Source organism: Hypanus sabinus, chromosome 26 (genome assembly GCF_030144855.1).
Source record: "Hypanus sabinus isolate sHypSab1 chromosome 26, sHypSab1.hap1, whole genome shotgun sequence".
Classification (NCBI taxonomy): Eukaryota; Metazoa; Chordata; class Chondrichthyes; order Myliobatiformes; family Dasyatidae; genus Hypanus; species Hypanus sabinus.
The window spans coordinates 21671181-21696826 of NC_082731.1; the positions used below are offsets into that span (position 1 = coordinate 21671181).

Here is a 25646-nt window from a genome sequence, read left to right on the forward strand (position 1 = left end):
CAAGTATGTCCAGAGTGGATTCCTGTCACAGTATGTTGACTGGCTGACTAGGGGGAATGGCAGTCTAGATCTAGTATTAGGTAACGAACCGGGTCACCTCACAGATCTGTCAGTGGGTGAGCATCTGGGAGTCTGTGATCACCGCTCCCTGGCATTTAGCATTATCATGTCAAAGGATAGAATCAGAGAGGACAGGGAAAATTTTAATTAGGGAAGTGCAAATTATCAGGCTATAAGGCCAAAACTTTCGGTTGTTAATTGGGATGATGTTATTTGCAGTGAAATGTACAATGAACAAGAGGTCGATGTTTAAGGATATCTTGCAGCATGTTAGGGATAAATGTGTCCGGTGAGGAAGGTAAAGAATGATAGGGTGAAGGAGCCATGGGTGACAAGTGAGGTGGTAAATCTACTCAGATGGAAGAAAGCAGGATTCCTGAGGTTTAGTAAGCAAGGTTCAGATGGGTCTATTGAGGAATATCGGGTAGCAGGAAAGGAGCTTAAGAAGAGTCTGAGAAGAGCAAGAAGGGGGCATGAGAAGGCCTTGGAGAGAAGAGTGAAGGAGAACCCCATGGGATTCTTCAGTTATGTGAAGAGCAAAAGGATGACAGGTGTGAAGGTAGGACCGATTAGAGATTAAATTGGGAAGCTGTTCCTGGAGGATGTGGAAGTGAGCGAGGTCTTCAATTAAAACCTTTCTTCGGTATTCACCAATGAGAGGGACCCTGATGACGGTGAAGACAATATGAACGAGGTTGAAGTTCTGGAGCATGTTGATATTGAGGAAGAGGTGGTGCTGGAGTTGTTAAACAACATTAGGACTGATAAGTGCACGGGACCTGACGGAATATTCCTCAGGCTGCTCCTCGAGGCAAGGCAAGTGATTGCAGACCATCAGGGTAGGGTTTTCTATGCCCTCGTTGTCCACGGAAATGGTACCAAAGGATTAGTGAGAGGCAAATATTATACGCTTGTTCAAAAAAATTTGTAGGGAAGGTTTGGATAATTATAGACCACTGAGCCTTACGTCTGTTTTGGGAATGCTGCTTTTGAAAAGATTCTTAGAGATAGGATTTATGAGCATTTAGAGAATCATGGTCTGATCAGAGACAGTCAGTATTGCTTTGTGAAGGGCAGATGATGTCTAACAAGCCTGATAGGGATCTTTGAGGAGGTGACCAGAGATATAGATGATTGTAGTGCAGTGGATTTGATCTACATGTGCTTTAACAAAACATTTGACAAGGTTATAAACGGTAGGCATTCAAAATTTCAGAAGTCATGGGATCCAGGGAAGATTGGCAAGGAAGATTCAGAATTGGCTTGTTTGCAGAAGGCAGAGGGTCGTGGTGGAGGGAGCACATTCAGATTGGAGGATTGTGTCTAGTGTTGTCCCTCAATAATCTGTTCGGGGACCTCTACTATTCGTGATTTTTAGTAACGTCTTGGATGTGGGTATAGAAGGATGGGTTGCCAAGTTTGCAGACTACACAAAGGTTAGTGGTGTGTTGGATAGTGTGGAGCTTTGTGTATGTTTGCAGAGAGACATAGATAGGATGCAGAAGTGGGCTGAGAAGTGGCTGAAGGAGTTCAAACGGGAGAAATGTGAGATAGTGCACTTTAGAAGGACAAGTTCCAAGGCAGAGTACAAAGTACTTGTTAGTGTAGAGGAGCAGAGGGATCTGGGGTTACATGTCCTCAGATCCCTGAACGTTGTCTCAGATGTAGATAGGGTAGTTAAGAAAGCTTATGGGATGTTAGCTTTCATAAGTCGAGGGATAGAGTTTAAGGGACGCGATATAATGGTGCAGCTCTATAAAACTCTGTTTAGGCCATACTTGGAGTACTGTCTCCAGTTCTGGTCACCTCACTATATGCCGGATGTGGAAGCATTGGAAGGTGTACAAATGAGATTTACCAAGATGTTTCCTGGGTTAGAGAGTATGGATTATGATCAGAGATTAAGGGAGCTAGGGCTTTACTCTTTGAAGAGGAGGATGAGTGAAGATATGATAGAGGTGTACAAGATTTTAAGAAAAATAGATAGAGTGAATAGCAAGCGCCTCTTCCACGGGGCACCATGACTCAGTACAAGAGGACATGTTTATATGGTAAGTGAAAGAAAGTTCAACGGGGATTTTAGAGGAAGGTTTTTCACTCCGAGAGTGGTTGGTGCGTGGAATGCACTTCCTGCGTCAGTGCTGTAGGCAGATTAAAAAAAAAACAGAAGTTTAAGAGACTACTAGACAGGCATATGGAGGAATTTAAGATGAGGGGCTATAGGGAGTCAGGGTCTGAGGGTCGGCCCAACATTGTGCGCCGAAGGGCCTTTAATGTGCTGTACTGTTCTATATTCTACGTTTAAAGTAGACTTGGCAGGAGGAGCGTATCTCGCAGTCACCAGGTTCTCGCCACTTTTTCCACGCAGGGTCGCTCACGCTTGCATCTGCGATGGTTGTTCTTCGAAATTCCTTTTGCAGTACACTCCATGCGTCCACATTTATATCCATTTCTAATTAAATTAAATATTGCATTCCCGTATTGCTGACCTGTACTCCTGTGTCTTACCGTTAATTAGATTTTATTGTCTCTGCTACAAACAGTTTCCATTTATTGTCCCCGATACTGCAAGAGGCGGTCAGTAATCTAAGTCTCTTTTCGTTTTTCCCAAACATCTTCCAGCTCGAATCCCTCAAGGCAGACATCAACCCCAAACATCTTATATGATTGCAGGTGTTTACTGGTTTCATATTTTGTTGATGCATGCAATTGTTTTCTTAGTATTACAAAATCATCACTGTCTTATTTTTCCATAATTTCAGAATTTCACCATATTAGTTGATGTACGTTAAACAATACAATTGTAAGTACCCAAAAAATTACAGCCTGCATGTGATATCACTGTCATTGATGTATGCATTTCACATTTCATTCAAATTCTGAAAATTTTCCCACAAATCTGATTCACTTAAAATCTCTTTTGCCTGATCAGCATTGGTCTTAGCTGGTGTTCTGTGTTTATTCTGTTAATGTATCATCTCCTTTACCTCCCCCACAACCTGTGGCCGGTCCAAGGTCAAATGTGGGATCCTTTGGCAATTCTGCCCATTGCATAGCCCCGAGAAAATCGATTTGTATCTCTTTGTTGAATTGGAAGGGTCTCCTGCATGATGTTCTCCTCTACTAATTGAGGAAAATTTCGTCCTCCAATAGTCAAATCCAAAGTCACGTCCACAATTGCAACATTGTGGTATTGTAATTACACTGATTCAATCCTGTGATTTGACACATGGCTGTTGTTGTTATATAATATGTTCGTCTCGCCAGTGAAAACTGCAGAACAGGATTATTATACATGTTCAAAATACACAACAACACATTTTCATGTACTGAAACCACAATCCAGAATTTTCTGTCCAGTGTTTTCCCCTCCGATTACATTTTGACAGATCTATCCCGTTCCGTTGCCGTTCATAACAACTGCAAGGCTGCTTTGAGTTGTGCAGGGATATTCATGTATTATTTATTATATTAAAATATTAATAATATTTTATCCTCATTGTGAAACATTTTCTATGAGTAAGTTAAATAATTTCCAAGACGGGGAATGTGAAATACTGCTCCAAAATCAAAGCTCCACTTTTCATCATGAAAAATAACCAGCACCCTATCGGTTAGTGTAAGCATCTCGGTGACACAAGGGACTCTATTCTTCAACCCATTCACTTAGATTTTCACTTGGTACCCGATTTGGTACTTGATATGCATCTAGTTGGAATAAAGTCGCAACAACAACGCTAAGCAAACAATTGGTGTCTGTAGCACATCTCTATCTGTTCAAATAGATATGATTCAAGGATTTAAGTTATCAAATTTGTCGTAACCTGAACACATTTTCAGCTGAAGACAGTGTACCTGATTTTCGCATTTTGCAACGTCAAGGTATTGTTCCACTGATACGTAAACTGAGCCCACGTGTTCTGGTATTTCTGTCTTCTCTTAATTTATGAGAGTCTCTAACACACACCAGCTCAGCTTTCACCCAAGAAGGTTAGTAAATAATGTTGTAGCTGACCACCTGTCAAGCCCTATTTGTTCTGGCAAATTAAACAAAAAATCCTGTATCTGTCAGCATCATTGCACCAGAGTGATGAATTTTCCCATAACCATAATCTTACCTCGTTTCTGTGACGCCGACACTCACTTATTTCCTTAGGCTCTAGTGAAGTTTTATTCAATAGGGTTATTGATAGACTGAAAATTCTTGAAGGTTTATAAACCCTGTACGGGACTTTGCCCTGACGGAACTTATTACCCATGTACTATATCCTCCCGTGAACAATACATAGTAATAGGTGTACACTTCGAGGAACTCTTTATGTGGCTTGCGCAATCGACATAGCTCTTGCATAGCTGGATCACACACAGTGTGAACATGCGTGTGATCCCACAGAACTTTATTCTTATCACGGCCATCATCATCTGAAGGCTCCTGAATAACTGGAACAAGAAGGTGAATGACGATTGTCCCCTCTGGATAACTAAACACTGACACCTCAAAAATGTTATTACATAGAAATTAGTATTTTGTACCCCGTGAAATTCTTTTGGCTTAATCGACGCTAATGAAAAAATCTAACCCATGAGCATAGTACTTCGAGTTTTCTGTTTGTCCGACGTGAGCCACCATTAACCGTGACTGTTGAGAGAATGGAATTTTGATCACCGATTTTTCTTCAAATAATGCAACCGTTCTAGACATGTTCGTCCGTTGTAATGGCTGTGAACCAAAACCACCCAACGCCCCATTCATGGCTATTAACATCACCAGAAAATACATTATACACTTAGAGTCGAATAAAACCTGCAGCGAACACGGATAATATATGTTTTACATCGAGTTTCAATCTTGCCTCACTTTACGTTCGTACATTAGGTCAGTTTGTTTTTATTTCTAACACATCCAATGAAGGCTGACAATAGACATTGGATTCAAGCCACCCATATATTGTCATTCAGATTTTTTTCAGGATAGGGGAGGCGGTCTCAATCTATTCCTGCTCGTCATCTATTCTCGGACTGAGAATGTTGAGATTATCCTCCTTGGTCAGTTCTGTTCACATCACAGCTAATGCAACCCAATTATTTCAAATCATATTTCTCATGAACATTAAATGTCAAATTTCCAAAACTGCGGCCATCTTATACATCAATTGATACTTGGAGATTATCATGCCATTCAATTTTATCCTGCGAAATCTTTATCCTCCATATTCATTTCCTTGGTATGTGCATAACGTCATTCCATCCTGATTTAAAATGGAGATGTTGCATGCTAATCATCGCCTTTGTCCTGGACGTATTTCTATGCGACAAACTTTTGATTCAAACTAAGCCTTACTTTGTTGTTGTTTCTTTTTTTTCTGATTGATAGACCGGCATATAGTTGCCCTCCTTCACTATCTCTACCCACTGCGGTGCCGATTTTCTGACAAATTCCCATTGTCTCAGGTTCTGACAAAGTTAATCGTAGCAATTCCACCAAGCCACTGATGTCTCTCCGTTCATGAGGTTATAAGGGGTGTAATCCATCGATGACCCCATTGATATTCCTAATAATCATCAAATTCAATGCCACCGGCCATGCTGTACCATGTTTTTGCTGCATTTTAGGCATTATATATTTTTCCCGGTCTGTTCACTATTTGTACAACTCCAGAAGACTGATACCTATTCGGTATAAAAACGTTCTGCTTAATGCTAAAAGTCTCTTGAGCTCTAGTATTATTTGGGCGACGGAATGTATGCCCTGAACCGACTTTATACACCAAGGTAATCCCGCAAGTAAACTCTGTTTCCAACAACAACAAGCTTGTCATTTTGTTTTTCTTTTTTCGGTTACTTTGGCCGTGTTAGTTCTCAGGCTGAAAATCGTCCACCTTTCTTGACTGGGTAAGAACGGTATGTCATCACGTATCTGTGAATTGTTTCAGAGGCTTTACAATAGTCTGGTATTTTCAAGGGCTCCTGTCTGTGCATTTATCTCAGCACTATTTTATACCCAGATCAATCAATTATTGACAGGTTGTTCTCTTATGCCCCTGCTTTTAAGCAAGCAATTCACTTCCTTTATACGTCTTTTGGAGCCGGATCTCCCCAAATTACGAATAGATCATGTAGCAGTGGGTCGTCGGATTTCATGGCCCACTAGGATCACAATCTTCACTTCATGAAGGGCTACTCCATTATTACATTGTACAGTCATGAGAATGTATGCATACCTGACCGTGCTCCGTCAGTTAATTGTTTGGATACGTTATCTTTCTTATTCCCCTCTGCTAAATGCATAATCTTAATGTGTTGTTACCTCTGTCGCTCTATATTCCCAATTTGCGACTGTCATTTATGTCAGCTTCAAACACCCTGTTTCGCAAATTCAACTGCCTTCCTATTCCCCTCAAGCTAGAATTCTGAGTGAGCTTTTATCTTTATGACCACTCTGCTACTCAAATATATACCTCAACAGTGCAGATGATCGTAAGTATGCCCATCAGTTAAAACAAACCTTCTTGCTTCCCTCAGATGTAAATGTTCTGTAAGGCTATGACAAACGTGCAGTACATAGTCTCAGAGTGCATGACGTATCCAGGCGGAAAGTCATATCGGTGGCAGAAAACATTCTGAGAAATCAATCAAGGTGTTTTGTGTGTGTGTGTGTGTGTGTGTGTGTGTGTGTGTGTGTGTGTGTGTGTGTGTGTGTGTGTGTGTGTGTGTGTGTGTGTGTGTCTGTGTGTGTGCGTTTTACATGCAATATAGATCAGATGAAATAGCAAGAGCAAGTATGAAACTTGTGCTGGCTGTGGTCTTAATTTTCTATGTATCTCCTGAACATAGCATTGCTGAAAGTTTGGTGTTAGATATGGCCTTCTCCAATGGAAAGCTTCATTCGGGGCTGTGGATTTTAGAGCAGGCTCAATGGTTAATGCTTGCTTCAGAGCTGTACTCGCCTGGGTGTGCTCTGATTTCTATTGCAAAGTCAGGTTATTTTTATCAGTAATTTCATTACAGGAGCTGTCCTAGCGTGAATATAAATTAGTATAATCACTGCAGTATCCACATGATAAAAAGTAAAAGCCTATTTACGTTGTGCCCTCATTATATTTTGGGGTTACAAAAAGAGGGATTTCTATTTCGGATTTGCATCTGCCGTTTGTTAATTTTAACAACTAAGCACAGTCAGGTCTGAAAGACATCACGCAATTCAAAAAAAAATCGAGAATGTGTAAGCCTTGCATAACCGATGGTTTGGCCGGAGAATCTTGATTGTGTTCGGAAGCCTAAGATTACATTAGTCAGAGGGTGCTAAATCTGTGAAGGTTTGCAGCCACAAGCGGCTGAGGATGCTGAGTCATTGGATGTACTTAAAGCAGAGATAGACAAGTTCTTGTTCACTAGGGCAGGAAAGTGTGAAAGCAGGGTGAGGGCATCACCGGATGAAGTGGATCAGCCTATAATTGACTTATGGAGCAGACTCGATGTGCCGAATGGATACTGCCGCTAAATCTTATGGTCTTATGATCTAAGATATCGGGGCTCTGTTTCAACACATATTTCTTCAGCAGCTTCTACAGTGCAGAACGGACAAGCGTGTGGAAGTCATCAAGTTGAGAAAAGCGAGAAAAGTTTAAAAGGAATACAACGGCCGTCGGGGTAGTGGACGTCGGATTCGATCAGGCAGAGTTGAAAAACTTTAGCTCAACGGGGCTTCGAAGATAAAGGGTTAAGACAATGCAGCTTATCTGTTCAAATGCTTAGCGGATGTATGTGTGTGAGGCCGCTTTTCTGTGTACGGTGTCAGACTTTGGAGGTCGTAGAGACACCCACTCTCCCAAACGACCAAATCTGCACCAGGGGTGTCGAGCTGCAGCTCCTTAGCGACCGCGCTAGGGAACCGGAGATGCAGCCCCCTGAACCTTCTTTGGTCAATGTAAGTAAGGACAGTGAAGAGCAATAGCAGGGAGTCATTCCGGGTCCTGGGCAGTCGGTTAAATGGGAATCAGTCAGGAGAGGGAAGGACAGGAGTCATAGGCACCACTGTAGCTGAAGACCTTCACAATAGGTTTCCTGCACGTGTACTGTTTGGGCGAGCAGACTACCTGTGTGAAGCAACAATGGACCCACCAGTTGCAAAGAGTTAGCCCTGAGGCTCGAAATGGTAGGAAAAGGAAGAGGATGGAAGCAATATCAGGGGACTCAATATATTTAGGGCTTAAGACAGTCGATTCTATTGACGCAGGGGGAAAAAAGCGCTGTTGGTAGTTGGCCTCCCACGTGCCAGGGGCCGGGCGGTTACTGATCACGTCCATGATATCCTGAAGTGGGAAGGATAACAGCCAGAGATGACGGTACATATTGCGAGCAACGAATAGGTAGGAAAAGGGACAAAGTCCTTACCACAGGCGACTGGGAGCTAGGAAGATAGAACTCAACGATAGCAGTAATCTCTGGATTACTGCCCATGCCACGTGACAACGAGATCGGAATAGATTGTGGTGGAAGATAAATGCTTGGCTCAGTAATTGGAGCAGGGACAGAGATTCAGATTTCTGGATCTCTGGGACTTCTTTTGAGGCATGTGTGACTTGCACAAAAAATGACGGATTGCACTTGAATCCCAGGGGATGAATATACCGCGAGGAGGTTTGCTAAGGCTGTTAAGAGGAGCTCAAATCACAATTGCTGGGCAGTATGGGTGGTAAACAAACTGAAGTGACAGAGGAATAGAGAAAGCTTGGAAACAATGCGAAAGGGAGGATAGGGAGGTAACAGAGAACAGACACGCTCAGACCGATTGTTTAAGATGTGTCTATTTTAATTCAAGTTGTATTATGTACAACGCAGAGGAGCTTAGAGCGTGAATCAGCACTTGGATACATGACGTTGCGGACATTACAGAGACTAGAATGTTTGAAGTGCAGGTATAGCTAATTCAACTGCCAGACTTTAGACGTTTCAGAAAGTACACGGAGCGAGGCAAAAGAGGTGGGGGCGTGGCACTGTTGATCAGGCATAGTGCTACAGCTGCGAAGGAAGAAGTCATGGAAGGGTTGTCTGCGGAGTCTCTGTGGAAGGAATGAAGCAACAGGAAGGGTTCCATATCTCTTCTGAGTGTTTTTAAAGACATACCAATAGTAACAGTGACACCGAGGAGCAAAGAGAAAGGCATATTCTACGAAGATGTATTAATAACATGTTGTCCTGGTGGGAAAAACTAATCTCCCAAATATTGATTGGCCTCTCCGTAGAACAAGGGGTTCAGAATGGATGGAATTTGTGAGGAGTGTTCAGGAAGGTTTCCTGCTGCAATGTATACATAAGCCTACAAGAGGAGAGGTTTATAATTGATCTGATTTTGGGAAATGAGGCTGTTCCGTTGTCAGGTCTCTCAGTGGAAGAACACTTTCGAGATAGTGATCACAAATCTACATCCTTTACCATAGCACTGAGAGGGATAGGGACAGTCAAGTTACGGAAACATTTTCGTGCAGTAAGGGGAAATATGAGATTTTCAGGCAGGAACCTGGAAGCCAAAATTGGAGACAAATGTTCTCAGTGAAAGGTAGGGGGGAAAAATCTGCGGCAGGTGTCCAGGGGATATTTACGTGGGCTCATGCATAATTACGTTTCAATGAGGCAGGAAAACGATCGTAGGATACGGGGTCTGTGGTATACAAAGTGTGTTCTTAAATCTAGTCAAGAAGGTAAGAAGAGCTTAGGAAAGGTGATAAAAGACTGGGTAGGCATAGAGATCCAGAACTTTATAAGGTTAGCTGGAATGAGCTTAATAATGCGATTAGGTAAGCCGGAAGGAGCCATGAGAAGGTCTTTGTAGACAGGATTAAGGGAAACTCCAAGGCATTCTGCAAGTATGTGAACAGCAAGCGGATACGATTTGAGCTGATAGGACCAATCATGTACGAAAGTGGAAAAGTGTGTAGGGAAGGGTAGAAGATAGAAGAGATTTTTAATTACTTATTTGCTTCAGTATTCAATACGGAAAAGGATCTTCATGATTGGATGGATATCTTGCAGTGGACTGAAAAGCTTGAGAATGTGCATTTTAAGGAAGAGGATGTGCTGGAGCTTTTGAAATGCATCAAGCTGAAAGTCACCGGGAACGGACGGAATGTAACCCATGCTACAATGAGAAACGAAGGAGGAGATTGCTGAGATTCTGGCGATGAACACTGAATCATCAATGAGGACGACAGAGGTACTTAGGACTGGTGGGTTGTGCACACTGTTCCCTTATTCAAGAAAGTGAGTAGACGTAGCCCCAGAAATTATACAGCAGTGATCTTACTTCAGTGGTTGGTAAGTTGATGGAGAATATCCTGCAAACATGATTTATGAACATTTGGGGATGTGTAGTATGATTAGGAATATTGAAAATGGCTTGGTCATAGAGAGGTCAATGCCTTAAGAACTTGATTGAATTTTTGGAGGATGTTACTAAACACATTGATGAAGGAAGAGCCAGAGATGTAGTGTTTGTGGACTTCAACAAGCCATTTGAAAAGGTACCCATAAAAGGCTTATTGAGACATCAAAGAGGCATGGGTTCCAAGGGGACATTGCTTTGTGGATACGGAACTGGCCTGCCACAGAGGGCTAAGAGTGGTTGTAGATATTTCAAATTTTGCATGGGCATCGGCGTATTGTGGTGTGCGTGATCTATCTTTTCTGGGACCACTAATCTCCGTGATTTGAATGTGACCTGAATTAAAAAGTGGAGGAATGTGTTAGTTAATTTGCTGAAGACACAAAGGTTAAGGGTGTTGTTGAAGTTGTGTAGGGGTGTCAGTCGTTACGAGGAGACATTGATAGGATGCAAAACTGGGCTGAGCATTGCCAAATGCAGCTCAGCACAGAGAAGTGTGAGGTGTTTCATTTTGGTTGGACAAACATTATGAAAGAATATAGCATTAATGGTAAGTCTCTTGGCAGTGTGCAGGATTGACGAACTTTGGGCTCCGAATACATAGGAAAATCAAAACCGCTACGTAGGTTGACTCCCTGGTTAAGACGGCTGACTGTGCATTCGCTTTTATCAACCATGGAACTGAGTTTATGAGCCGAGAGGGATTATTGCAGATCTCTAGGAAACTGGTCAGACCCAACTTGGGGTACGAGGCTCAGTTCTGATCGCCTCAATACAGGAAGGTTGTAGAAACTTCCGAAATGTTGCATTGGAGTATTACTAGAATGTTGCCTGGATTGGGGTGCATGCCTTACAAGAATAGGTGAGTGAACTCGGTATTTTCTCCTTGGAGCGACGGAGGATGACAGCTGACCTGACAGAGGTGAACAAGATAATGAGATATATTGATTGCTTGGATCGTCAGACGCTTTTACCCATGGCAGAAAATGCTTAAACGACAGGTCACAGGTTTCAGATGTTTGTAACTAGGTACATACGAGATGTCATGGTTACGTTTTGTTACATAGAGAGTGGTAATTGCGTGGAATGGGCTTCCGGCTGTGGTGATGGAGCTGGAAACAGTAGACGTTTAAGAGGCTCCTAGAGAGGTACTGGGAGCCGAGAAAAATACAATGCTCTGGGAAGGTTTAGGTAGTTCTAAAGTAAGGAAAGGTTTTGCACAGCTTTGTGGGCCGGCGGGTCTGTATGTGTTGTAGGTTTTCAATGTATCTGTTTCTTCATGATTCTAGTTCACAAATGATCAAGTAGATTGGGGAAAAAAAAGAGATTTTCGAAAACAGAACAGATTTATAAGGATGTGGCCTGGATTAGGGAGCATGTCTTATGAGACTACCTTGAGTGAATGGGTTATTCACTTCCAGTTCCTTAATTTTGCACACAACAGTATATTTAATATCCCTTCCCTGCTTTCCACAGCATTGACATTTCTGGTCATACATTCAGATCCACAAATCTGAAACCCAAGACACTGAACCAAATCATCAGCAATGCATTTACCTGTGTTATAATTATATACTTAGCATTAAAGGGGAAGTCACAAGCTTCAATTAAGAGAATACTACCCACGAGATCCTGTGCTTACTTCCTTTCCTCATTAACCGCATTCTCATTTCAGAACAACATCCTTTATCCAATTTATGCCATTGCTATTCATGCATACCATGCTCTCCGTTTGATCCCATGCACTTCAAGATTGCAGTGTCACCGACCCAATATATGCCAGACGTTAAGAACTGAGGGCAATAGAACCCATACGGAAGCATTGCAACCGTTCATCGAGTCAGTTCCCAGAACCAATGAATCGTCTATTGCTGTTGGACCTCTTTCCTCTCGCATCTCCACGTAGCTGCACAGCCGGAGTTAGTGCCAAGTACCGGACAAATATGGTAGTCCTATATGTTTGTGAACGTTAAGAGGACATGTCGAGAACGAATTGTGATTAATGAGTGCTGTTCCACTGTGGCGAATGGAGTGAACAATCCAAGATGCTGTCTCTGGAAATTATTTATTTTGTTTTTTTTTGCCAGGAAACAGGAAGTGTATAGTTGTTAAAGAAACCGAACATGTGGCATCATTTATGGTAACAATCAACTTATATCTGTATTTTATAAAACTTTAATTAATGCATGTCAATTAGCAGTGATGAACATTAAAGCTTTAAAACAGAAATTTAGTCCATGTCTTTGCTGGCTTCAAAAGGTGGTACTTTCTTTCATGTTAACTTAAAAGTGAATAGTTCCGTAAGAAAAATCCATTGCATCCTATTTTCAAGCTGTTACTTCACCTGTGAAAACAAGACAAATAGAAAATAGACAAATTCAGTAATGGCCTGAGATTAGAGACCACGCAAGATGTTAAAGTTATCAGCATTTTGTCATCAACTCCAAATGCAGGGAAAGATAAGTGTAAAAAAAAATGTTATCACCTTCACTAAAGATAGTGCAGCGCTGTAGGAAATACTCAGGAAGAACAAGATGATGAATGTGGATGCAGTTGTCCATAAGTTGTCTGTGTCTTCTCCATAGTCTTCAATTCCAATATCTTCTGCAGAAACCAACGGAAGCAGATATTAGATACATTCACGCGGTTGTCCAAAGCAACCTTTCATTTATTTCTTATTTTGCTTATTTTAACACGATATACTTGTATTTACATAAATAATTTTCCATGAAATTTCAGTATCAATGTAATTGTTATCAATAATTGCTGACAACATTTATAAGTTATTTTCTGAGTGGCAGTGAATATGCGCGAGTTGTTAAATTTATAAATTTCTTGTACTTGAGCAATCCTATTTGAATAACATTGTGTGTAACAGTTAACTCTGGTTATTTCTGACCTATATTTAAAAAGTATATAATGTTATTGTGTGCAGGAGATCATTTGCATGTTACGTTTGATATTATTGTTTTTCAAAATTCACAGCTCAGAGTGAAATCGTTGACACAATTTGATGGACAGAAATAGAGAAGGAAATAAGGCTGACAAAACATTTTGATTTAAAGTAGATATTTGAGAGAATTGGTAAAGTAGTGCGATTGGCATAACGCATTTACTCAAAACTAGTTAGTGAGATTTCCTGTATACTATCACATGTTTATATATCTGCTGTAAGACTCAGTCCAAAATCCATCTGTCGGGAATTGCGTAAGCATTTTAGTGTAGGCTTACGTGAATATTGTTTTTTCATGGAGATAAATGATTCTATATGTATTTTCCAAACCAGTCTCTGTACGGGCGCACGTGCAACAGACTGGTGTCCTTGTGCACAAGTTTCCAAACATGACCACAAAAGCGATGGAGGTTCCAACTTATCAATTTGTGAATTTCCTCTCAAATTTAGATTTTGATGTGCAAGAGGTGTGGTAATTTTGGGTGTGTCTATGTTATAATTTAGAGTATAAGGACATGGTTATTTGTTGTATTAATGGAAGTTTACAGTAGAATATATGGATTTCGGGAGCTGCAATACAGATGTAAGCTTAAACATACTTATGTATATGTGTCAACTAATGTTTATATGCTTACAATTTACTGAAGTTTCATGTACTGACGTGTAATAAAAGGGAATAACGAAATAATGAATGATATTAAATATATGGATATACTCTTTCTCCTGCAAATCCGGGAAAGACAGGTTCAAAGAAAAGTGTTCTATCAGACGAGTCTAATCTGTGAAAGCTGATATTATACCGTCTGAGTTGATATTTGATTGTTACCCTATATCCTTACTTACGTTTCATATTTTTTGCCTCCACAGATCAACTAACATGATGATATAGAGCAGTACATTTACTGAGGAGAAAATTTAAATACACAAGCTTGAGTTCCCTCCCAGAAGGGTTCCCCCACTTTTTTTTCTCAATTTTTGGCCCATTTTCTTTAATTTATATGTTCGTGCTTCATATTCATGAAAACGAATTGGCCGTGCCTTCTCTGCTCCAGACCTACGTAACAAAGTAGTATATTCACTTTCATGCACACGTTACGAATACAATATTCTCCCAGTTTATTGATAAATCTATTTTTATGTGTTTGTTTCTGACTGCATCGAATTTCAGGGATATTTGAGAGATGTGCCAGGTACATATCCTTGACCTGCCGTTCAATCCGCATTTCTCGGACTGCCGTGTTGTGCCTATATTTCAGATGCTGGAAATAGCATTTTAAGAAACATTAGCGTGAGGAACATAGTGACCCCTTCAGTGCACTCTTTATTATCAGGCCAGGATAATGATTTATTTGATACAGGCAAAATTAATGCATTTTCGTGTATGCATGGAAAACTCGTCATCGTATAATGCAAAAAATGTGTGTTACTCTCGGGTGCAAAATGTGTTACACATTTATCCCAGGACAGATTTTCACTACAAAGCGCAATGACTGACTCGGTCCTACGGTTGTGAATAAAGCGGACGCAAAAAAGACGGAAGTAGGTAGTTCCAGTACACTCGACCCGACTCTGGAATAATTGTGTTCTAAACTCCCCTCTAATTCTCTGTTGACGCGGCTATACATTGTCTTGTAACACTTGGTGTATAGGGGTCCACGTTTAAAAAAAAATCTCGAAACCCTCTAAGGCCTTGTTTTCTCAAGCCTCGGAAACCAATAAGAGCTCTTCTGGACAGTGCAAAATTTGCTGGAAGAATATTTATTGATACTTATTTAAACATGTGTTGAAAACAATAAAATTATCATTGACAATTATCGACAGTATCCATCAGTACAAGGGATATGTTGACAAAACTGGGTTTACCACTGGACCGATTAACGGTTCTTGCGATGGTCTTCATCGGGAGGGATTCATGTGCGACAACACAGGAGAAAGAAGCACCTCGCAACCACTGTTCCGAACGAACATACAACAAGCTGTACATGAAGAATGAATTGTTGCCGTTCTCTGCCGCAACTGCGGTATTCGTGTAGTCGCGTGAATCCACCCGCGTGTCTTCGACCGTCCAAGTGACGAAAATCCTGCTAGGCGAGAACCCTTTCACTAAGCAGGTGAGGATGACGGAGTTCTCTGTGGTCTCTTCACTTGTCGGCGGAAGAAGGACAGAGACGGAAGGTTGCTGAGGATGCAAGGCTGCGTAAAAACGGGGAAAACAATTAATATACCGGGAAGTAATGAGATGAAAAGAAGATAGTTTAGAATGGAAGAAACAGTGATTTGGCAAAAATATTAATGTACAGCGTTTCACTACTGTTAATATTTCGTAACCGAGCTTGTGTTTGGGGTAATAATACACTGTCGGTACAAGGTTCTTCAAGAACCCGAGGCGCATTACAGGATTATTTATCCCCTCCAATTAATGTGTATCTTTATACCATCTGGTTCTCTGCTGAGGGTTTAACAGTATACTTTGATATCATTCTTAATTTTAGGACTGAGGAATCATTCTGTTATGCTGGCAAATTAATTAAACTTTATCAATTCATCGATGTGCCACGGAACATTTTCGCAAAGGGTAAAATTGAGTTAAACTTTCATTGGAAGAATGTTCCAGCGACATGTTTATGGATAGCTAAGTACTGTTAACTTGCAGAGATAATGAAAGAGGGAGGTATTGTTGAAAGTAATTTAGACATTCTTGGAGTGATAAGGTAAACTAAGTGTATATCAGCTATTTCGTTCTGATCTATCTTTGTTTTCTTTTACATCTTAAACGCACTCCGACTGAGTAGGATGAATGAGCATCTCCTATTCCGACGATGGTTTCAGCAGATGATTCAGTGTACATAATGAGGGATAAGAAACCAAATTGGTTTGCCGAGACGCAGCAGCCGGGAGATTTTTTGCAGACATAGGCAACCTGCTGATTGGTCTCCACCAATTGTTTTGATTAACCTCAATGAAAAAAGTGCAAGATTGCCGCCCGCACAAAATACAGTCATGCATTACCAACCCCAGCTTACCTTCCTCCTTGCGGATGTATGCTCTTTTTGGGGTCGGCATTTCTTCGTGGCTCACCACGCATTCGAATAGGACCCCACTCAACCAAGATTGTGTCGAAATATTTAGATTGCTGATCACGCTATGGAGGGAATTTCCTGGCTGGTAGGCAATCTCTGATTTCAGCTCAAGTTTGCCTTGCATCCAAGACACTTGGACGCCGTAAGGCGCATTAGTGATGACGCATGTTAATGTGACGCTCGCCTCTAGTAAGACTTGCTCCACTGGTGGTTCTTGAATTTCTACTTGTACTTCTTCGCATGAGCATGGACCTATGGCAAATTAACATCAGTTAAATACCCGCAACTGAATCGAGAGTATGAAATTAATCTTCTGAGTTGGAAAAAGTATATGAACATTTCCGATCACTCCGACTCTAGAAGGTTCTCTCGAACAGAATAATGTGCTGTTCCCTTTTGTCCTAAAGTCAAGATTTACTAAATTTGGACTGAGGTCGACACTCACAGTGACATGTGGACATTTATTTGATACGTCTCTTACCTGGAGTATTGCTGATATTTCGACTTTGGGTGTAGTCTTTGTGCGTAACCTGACAGGTATAGACAACGCCTGCGAACCAGTCCGTCGCCGCAAATGTCAATTGGCTTGTCGCTGAGAAGTTTCCATTCACCTTAAAAGCAGGGGAGGTGACCACACCAGAATGCACCGACTGTCCATCTTTCAGCCAGTGCACGGTGAATTTCGCCGGTTGGAAGTCGGTGATAGAACAAACTGCGGTCCCTCTTCTGCTCCTCCTAATATCTTCAGGGGAGCTCACGGAGATAGCGATAGTTGGATGATGAACCTCTAGATTTTGAACAAAATAAACGTATTTTTTAAAATGGCTTCAATATGGCAAGAAGCCATTGATGAAGATATCCGTTAATCATCGAGGATTGCTCAACACAAGCAAGAAAATAACAGTTAAATTGCCCTTTCTTCCGGTGGAATACCTGCGCATGTCTCACAATATTATATTAACTAGCTGTAGTACAAATAGGTATTTAGTTGTGGAGAATTGAATGCATTTTACATATAACGCGTTTTCCCGTCTCTGTGATTGTGGGACTCCTTCCAAGGCCCTTACAATGTTCGCTTACAAACCTTAATGAAGTAAATTGTTCAACATTTCAGTTAGCTTTGCAGATAATCTCGTGTCCCTACAGATAAAGGTGTGGCTGCAGAAGGGCAGGAGCGGAAGCGTTGCAGTTATGTGGAAGACAGAAATCTTTGATTGGAAAGATTGGCCTGTAGAAATGGGTAGAATTTAACCAGAAGACGGAAGGAGGGTTGGCTGGATTGTTAGAGCTGTTGGGTAGGTTTTACTAATGTTCGCTAGGGCTGTCAGACATAGTGTAAAGAGACCATGAGGAAAGATAGTCTGTTGCATGGTTTGAAACGTTATGTTTTCTCATGAAAAGTATGATATAATCATATCATGCACCAGTTCTTGGAAATGAGATGATTTTGGGATTTCTGAAAATAATATGTCCAAAGGGAGACGGAGGGAGTTAAAATATGTGATGGAGTAGCATTGGGGATGAGTGTTGTTATCACAGCTGTGTCTCGGGTGTGGCCATGGAATGACTGTTTACTGAAACATTGTGAGTGAAATGTACAATGGATATAATGTAATCACGCTGTTGGATGTATTTTATTAACCACATCCAGAATGCAACAGAAGCACATGTGTTAGGAATGTAGGCAGATGGGCTGGAGGTCTATAATGGAGAGGTGTATAATATTTTACCAGAATAACCGTGGAAGATGTAGCTACAACTTTAGCGGTGGCCGTTTTATTCTCACTGGTCACAGGCGTTTATTAGGTGACTGTAAGCAAGAGAATATTATTATTTTGATAATGAATGTTGATAGGGATCGGTGCAAACAATGCCTGTAGTATTATATGACGTGGGGAATGATGTCCATGTGAATGTGTTTTTTTTTTTAGAAAAGGCAGCAGAAGTGGCTTGTGATTGTTTTCTACTGTTCAGTTACTTTATACGATCAGGGACTCCAACTATTACCAGTACTCTTCAAAGGCTGTCAATCTGGATTCAGTGGATCATAACCAGGACATGCGATTGAGAAGTTGCAGATATATCAATCCCTAACTGCTCTCACTATTTCAATTAATATTGATTGTAGAGCTAATCAGATGCTACATCTCTCCCAATGATGGCATATATGTCAGCGGAGTGAACTGACGCTTTACATCTTATTTAGTCGAGATATTTTACCAAGCTACATTACGTTAAGTGAGAGGTAGGAAGAGAAATGACTGAAACAGAACGTTTGATCGCCTTGGTAATTGTAGAGACAGGTAGATTGGAATCATTTAAAACGCTCGCGGATCTATTGAATATTTGAGAACTATAATGGATGAATCGGTAAAATTGATCTTGATATTGTTGAAATCCTCGGTGCAATAGATAGGCCTAACCTGCGCTGTGCTTGTCTCCCTGTTATATTCTGTGTTCTTTTGAAATGTCAGCAATTAGATTTATAGATGTTTACTTGGTTTTGAGCACTGTGAGGAGAACAATCAAGAAAACATATTTAAAATGTTTCAAATTCACGAAGCGTTTCGCGATTTCTATTACAGTTCTTATTACTTTAGAGTGAGAGAAAAAATAATAACGACTTGCTCAGTCATCCTGTGTCGCTCACATAAGTTTGTTCTGAGAACAAACTCACAGTTAAATGCCTGTCTTTACAGTGCAATTTAAAACAACTAGGCGTTATACAAGTAGAGAGCGAAGATAATGACAAATGAAGAGCAAATGTGTGCCACCATTGGTAATACATCTGCGGGAATAGGATCAACATGTGCGTTACAGAATAGTATCTGGTGGTCCAAAGGCACTCTGCAGAACTAATGTGCCTTGGAAAATAGGACCTCAGAAGATGTTAATGCACTTTCACTGCATTTAAATCATATCTTGTGTCATTTTTGAACATTATATTCTCGACACGACTTTTACCCGAAATTCATCCCAACACTGACCTAGAGGAGGCATTTCAACTTCCTGGACTGTATCTTTATGCTGAACGACACAATAGATGGCGCTGCTGCCCGCTTGCGTCTCGCTGACTGTTAACTCGCTGCTCCGTGTATAAGATCCATTCTCGTTTAACACAGCCGGATAGGTATTAATTCCTGTTGTGATGTTCGCTTCATCTTTCTTCCAGTAGACGTTGATACCCACCGGGGAGTAATCCTTCGCCAAGCAGCCGAAAGTGACTGTTTCATCGGCACTGGATTGTTCACAGGAAAGTAGAGGGTAGACGATGGGTGCAGACTCACCCGCTGAAAGAACATGATCACACAGTTAGATTAAATGTTTTATTTTTGGCATGTCCGATACTCGAAGAAACAGAATGTATTGTTCTTTTGGGAGGGGGAGGGAAGTAGGGTTCCATTTGCCGACACCACCATAATCATATACTAATCACGGGGAACTACAAATATCATCCACTTACCTTGATGTGCTTGCCAAAAATATATACTCAAAGAATTCTCTGGTGAACACGATAGGATATCACAACGTGTCAGAATGAAGTCAATGTTACCTGTATATGTCCGAGCTCTCGTCATCATGGAAATAAAACACCTTTTCACTACATTTGTTTTTGGTCTCCCGACACTGATTCTCTGGATACCAGCTATAACGATGTCTACACAATAAGCAGATCAAATAACGGGCATACAGGTACCTATACCTTGCAAGTTTGGCGAAGAGAATCGTGGATTCTGACATTTTAGAAATTTGCGATATTCGTGTTATTCAGCAAGTTGAAAGTGAGAGTTTATTTCGAAAAAGAAGTCGGAAATTATTTGGAGAACACTAGCTTGAGTGGCGATGAATTTGCCAGCACTGTAATTCCGTGTGGTGATCGGTGTAACTCTCTCTCTCTCTCTCTCTCTCTCTCTCTCTCTCTCTCTCTCTCTCTCTCTCTCTCTCTCTCTCTCTCTCTCTCTCTTTATATGTATATATATATATATATATATATGTGCGTGTGTGTGTGTGCGTGTGTGTGTGTGTGTGTGTGTGTGCGTGTGTGTGTGTGTGTGTCTGTGCGTGTGTTTGTGTGTGAAATATTCAAAATAGACACTATTGATCCAACAGTAATTTCTGCCGTGATGTAAAACGCCAAGCTGTGTTGATTATCCGAATAAATTAAAAGCACGCAGGCAAAATTAAAAAAAAAATACGTCGCTAAGTGCTACAGTTCTTTTCCACGCAATTCAGCGTAGCATTACTCTAGAATTACCTTTATCTCAATTACTTAACTTTATGGACATTCACCAAACATGGATATTTCACTCAGAGCTATCCTATGCATCATTTTACTGAAAGGATTCGTAGCATTCAAGAAATTCACTTATTTATATCATCAGAGCTTTCCAAACATATATATTTTAGGAACGATATGATGAGACTACTCAGAGAAATGTTGCTAAAAGTTTCCTAGTTAATCTTGATATAAATATAACCGACACACAGTTTGCAAAGATTGCATTTAAAGACACTTCAGTCATAACTCCAATCAAAGTATTGTCAAGTTGAAATAATAAAACTGCTCGTCCCTCAGTTCATGTTGTATGATCCACATGTTTAAAGAAAAATATGACATGTTTCATTTAATGTTAGACATTTATACCCTGCACTTTTAAATGTTCATACTTAAGTTAATATTCTAAATTTCAATATTTAAATCAGCGACATGTGGATGACTTACGGTGTAGAGGTGCGGGTAAATAGATATAAAACAAATACAAACTCGATTGCTCTTCACCAAAATAAAGCCATACGATTTGTGTATATGGTTAGTTTTTATGAGCAAACCAATCCACTATTTATTCAAATATATACTTTAAAATTCAGAGATTTGGATGATTTTAAAATAATACTATCTATGTATAAAGCAAAAAATAAAGGACAGTTACCACAAAGTATCCAAAGATTTTTCAAGAAGAGAAAAAATCAACCTGATTTGAGAGGAACATATATATTTCAGAAATAAAGGATAAGAACAATTGTGAAAATAAAGTACTGTATTTCAGTCAGTGTGGTGCATCAACGCAACATTTGTAGTCAGAACTGAAAATCATGCACCACACTTAACAAGTTTGAAAGAAATATTTTTAAAAAATGAACAACTACAAAATACATGATTTAAAAAAATGGGCGTAATATAATTAAATGATACTAGGAATTGGATATTGTATTAAAATATTATGATTTTTTTTGTTTTGGTGTGATGATTGACGACAAATATATATTTTGTATCAGTAAGGGGGTAGGCGTAATAAGCTGCAGCTTCAGCCTGCATCAATTCTATCTGCTTCAAACATTATTATTATTTAATAATATTTTATGAAATCATCATTATGAAATCGTCGTTGAAAAGGAATTGTTTTAATGTATTCACTGACCAATTAACACATTAATTTTGCTATTGCGGCAATCTAATGTTACAATGTATAAAGTAGAAATATTTCCTTCTTCTCTAATCGAAAGAACAAAACCAGCAATATAATCCACGATATTGCTCGCATTTATTAAATAATGCAACTCCTGCGCAGAACTTAAAATAAAACCCTTCGAAACAATTTCAGTGCAATGACCTAGAGAGGTTTATTTATTCATATCACTGATTTGTCTGCAGTTTATAAATGATTATATTAGCCCACAATATCACAATAAGAATTTGAAATCATGGACTTCAACAATTCATGAATTTTAGTTAAATAAACTGATAATGGTGCATTAGCACTCCTACGATACTGGTTAAAATATCCACCATAGGATTTGAAATTATTAGTAAAGAGATTCCTAGTATGTGATTGATGAAAATCCTTTTCCTTTCCTATTTGACTCACTTAATATATGCTGGTGTTTGGATCAATGGGTGGCAATAAGTTTCAGCCGTACAAATTATACTTTTACAAACCGTAGCTGTTATTTAACTACAATTTGCCGTAATTACTTTTTCTATAAGTACAAGAAATAGATCAATGCAAATTAACTAACGAAAACAAAAAAAAAAGACATAGATATGTTTCGCCTTCATCAATAAGATCACATGAAAATAAATTGTATCAGACTTTTCAGATCATTTGGGCCATAGCTTCTGCATTGCCTAAAGACTGCTGTCTTTTAAGCCCATTTTTCTACTTCCTCATCATCTCCCGTTACACTACACTCCCGGCGGTGTTCACAACCCTATATAACTAATTTCGCAAATTCAATTTTTCATATCGAAAGAAACTCTTTCTAATCCGTGATTCTGTGGTCTATTGTCTAACTTCAAATCTAATGACGCGACTTTAAACTATCGGATCCGAGACATTCCTGAATGTGGAAAAAGTGGTCTGCACATCGATTTTATGCAGGCCTTCGCGACAAAAAAAAAGATGTCTAACCGCTTAAAAGCCTCAAGTCAGTGAGAAGAAAGTGAACACGCATTCCCTGAGATAATGCTAAATATCCGACAATACGAATTATTATTCCGAGGATCTCTTCATAAATGTCAAGATTTTGTTCTACTTCTAGTTGCAACACCACGATATGGATTTAGTTGGATACATACAGTATCGAGTCTGTGATTCTTGAATTACTGCAGATCTGCAGAGCTGCAGAACTTCCTCTCTGAAAGCCATATTGGGAGCTGGTTCACTAGTCGATAATCCAATTCTACTAATGAATGCATATATTCACAAAGGTCGTTGTATTACACTTTCATTCGTGTTTTGTTTTTTTTTCTCCGTAGATAGAAGCAATAGATTGAAATGGAAAATCTTATATTGCACAGGATAGACGGATATAACTCTATAACTGAGTTTTATCGAAGCTGCAATTCCAAACAATTTAAGAGCATCGGTGTGTTGTAAAGGAGACAGGTCATTATCGAATTGAGCAAATGAATACTAAATCAGTAATACTTTTTGTATCAACGTGTCTAAAATAAGCTGAATTCCATAATCTCCTTGCAGCAAAATCAAAACTTATTTATCAAACTGATATTCAGTAAGCGTTCAATTAATGCCAAGAATAATCAGGGGAAAGCATAATCAAAATCTGAAACTAAATATGGAATTAAAATTCAATAAAACATTTATTTTGAAAAAAATATTTTTGCTACTTACCGGCTGTCACCGTCAACATGGTGCCTCCTCCCCAGTAATCCATATTATCACAGTGATATATTGCCTGGGTTGCTTCACCCAATTACCGCCTCTGCAAATGGTATGCAAAATTTCGACAATTGCGTATATATTCATTATTCCACAAAATAAGCTAACACTGATTATTAGAAAGCATGAGTGCGTTAAAGGATGCGTTATTTTCCAATATAAGATAACATAATACTGTACGCAGGCATGCTGCCAAAATATCATGAGACTTCTTCACAGATAAATGTCGAATATATCTAAGCTGGTTCATTCCGACTAATTAGTGATCTGTGCCAAAGTAGAAAGTGTGCATCAAGAATGATATCGAAACATCGAACGAACGAAAAAAAAAACAACTAAAGTGCATAATTAGAGATCAGAATGTTTTTGTATTGCAGGCACACACTGTGCGATCCAGTATGCACAGTGAGACAAGCCCTGACAAATAATCAGCAGCTTATTCACTAATGTTGTCCTTTCCCATCCCATTCGCTTTCATGCAACATCACTATATTTTTCTTTTATTTTTTGTTGTTTTTATACCGATATTTAGCAATGCCCACAAGGATTTATTTCAATGTCTGTTCAGCATCCTCTCTTGCTGTGCTGGTATGATCAAGAATCAGTAGACTAGCTGCCCAGGTTTCTGTGCGGGAAATTGCGCTGTATACAGCGCAGTGTGCCACTGTATGCACACAGTGAGACAGACCGAACGAAAAACCTGCAGACACTAACACCCACAATATCTGCTTGAAATAGGCTTTAAATCTGTTTTAATGTATCCAACAGTTCACAAAGAGGGCGGAATTGTAATGAAATCAATTGTTTTTTCTCTACCTGTACCGTTCACATTGAACCAAACAAAATGTTCCACTCCACAATTATGAACAGCTGATGTCATAGTGGAGAAACAGGAATAAAATGCCACATCAGTGCATTTGATGTTACGTGTGATACTTCGAAAAAGATCATGGAAGAACAGTTGCGCTCTTCTGATGTCCTGTCATTGTTGCAAATAAAATATTTACTCACTGTTAGGTTATGATGGAAAATATGGAGTTTCAACCCACCGTTATTGTAGAGCCTAGACTCTTGTTCCCCGCACTGTGTCTCTCGCACAGTAATAGACAGCGGTATCGTCCGTTTGCAGCCGGCTCACTTCAACACTAAACATATTGTTTGTGCCGTCTTTGGACGGAATGAATCTGTTCTGGATGCCCGGGGCGAAATACTTGCTTGAAGGACTGTAGTATGCAAGGAGCCATTGCAGCCCTTTTCCAGGGACCTGACGGACCAAGTGCATCCAATAGCTATTGAGATTAAACCCGCTGGTTTTACATGTGAGTGTCACGGATGCTCCGGGTCTGACTGTCTCCGCTGGGGGCTGAATCAACACGATATCGGAATGGACCCCTGTAAGTTAAATACAAAGAAAGAAACGTGACGATTAATATTGAGACAGTGACTCTAGTCTTTGAAATTTATAAGGTAAAACGCTCGAGATTGAACGCAATCGAAGATTGACTGAATCTAAGAGAAATTTTTCCAACCCAAATTACGCACGGGTTAATAAAGCCATAAACACGCCGAATGAAGCCAGCGATTTCATCCTGCTGACGAATTCAACCGGAGCGACTCTACACAGTAGTTGATGGCATCCGACTGCGGGGACTTTGAACTATGCAGCGACGGCTGATATTTAAGCAACCAAATACATGGGCGCGATGGTGGGCGGAGCCTATAGGATCAGAGTTATATTTGGTTAAGCGATGTTACATCACCCACAAAACAAACAGCTTGTGTCATAACTTCAAGGCTGGTAGCAAGTAGAATAAACGCAATGACTTCATTTAGCATAGAACCGGCTCCGGCCACCCGATTCACGACTATATTGATTAACATATTGATGCAAGTATCAACGTTCCAGATAATTAAGAGAATATCGTTTTTAACTAAGATCAATCCCGTGAGACTTTCAAGTTCAGAACATTTCTCAGTAAGTTCCATCTATT

The 25646-nt window shown here is 40.0% G+C and overlaps 1 gene segment (V, D, J or C); it reads right to left on the bottom strand.

The window, feature by feature from the left end:
* Positions 1 to 15145: 15145 nt before the first annotated feature.
* Positions 15146 to 25296, bottom strand: LOC132381770 (Ig heavy chain C region-like). The segment is given in 7 exon segments: positions 15146 to 15587; positions 16418 to 16726; positions 16956 to 17261; positions 19462 to 19764; positions 23608 to 23671; positions 24740 to 25047; positions 25198 to 25296. Coding segments are annotated over 7 exon segments (1728 nt in total).
* Between the last annotated feature and the right edge of the window lie 350 nt (positions 25297 to 25646).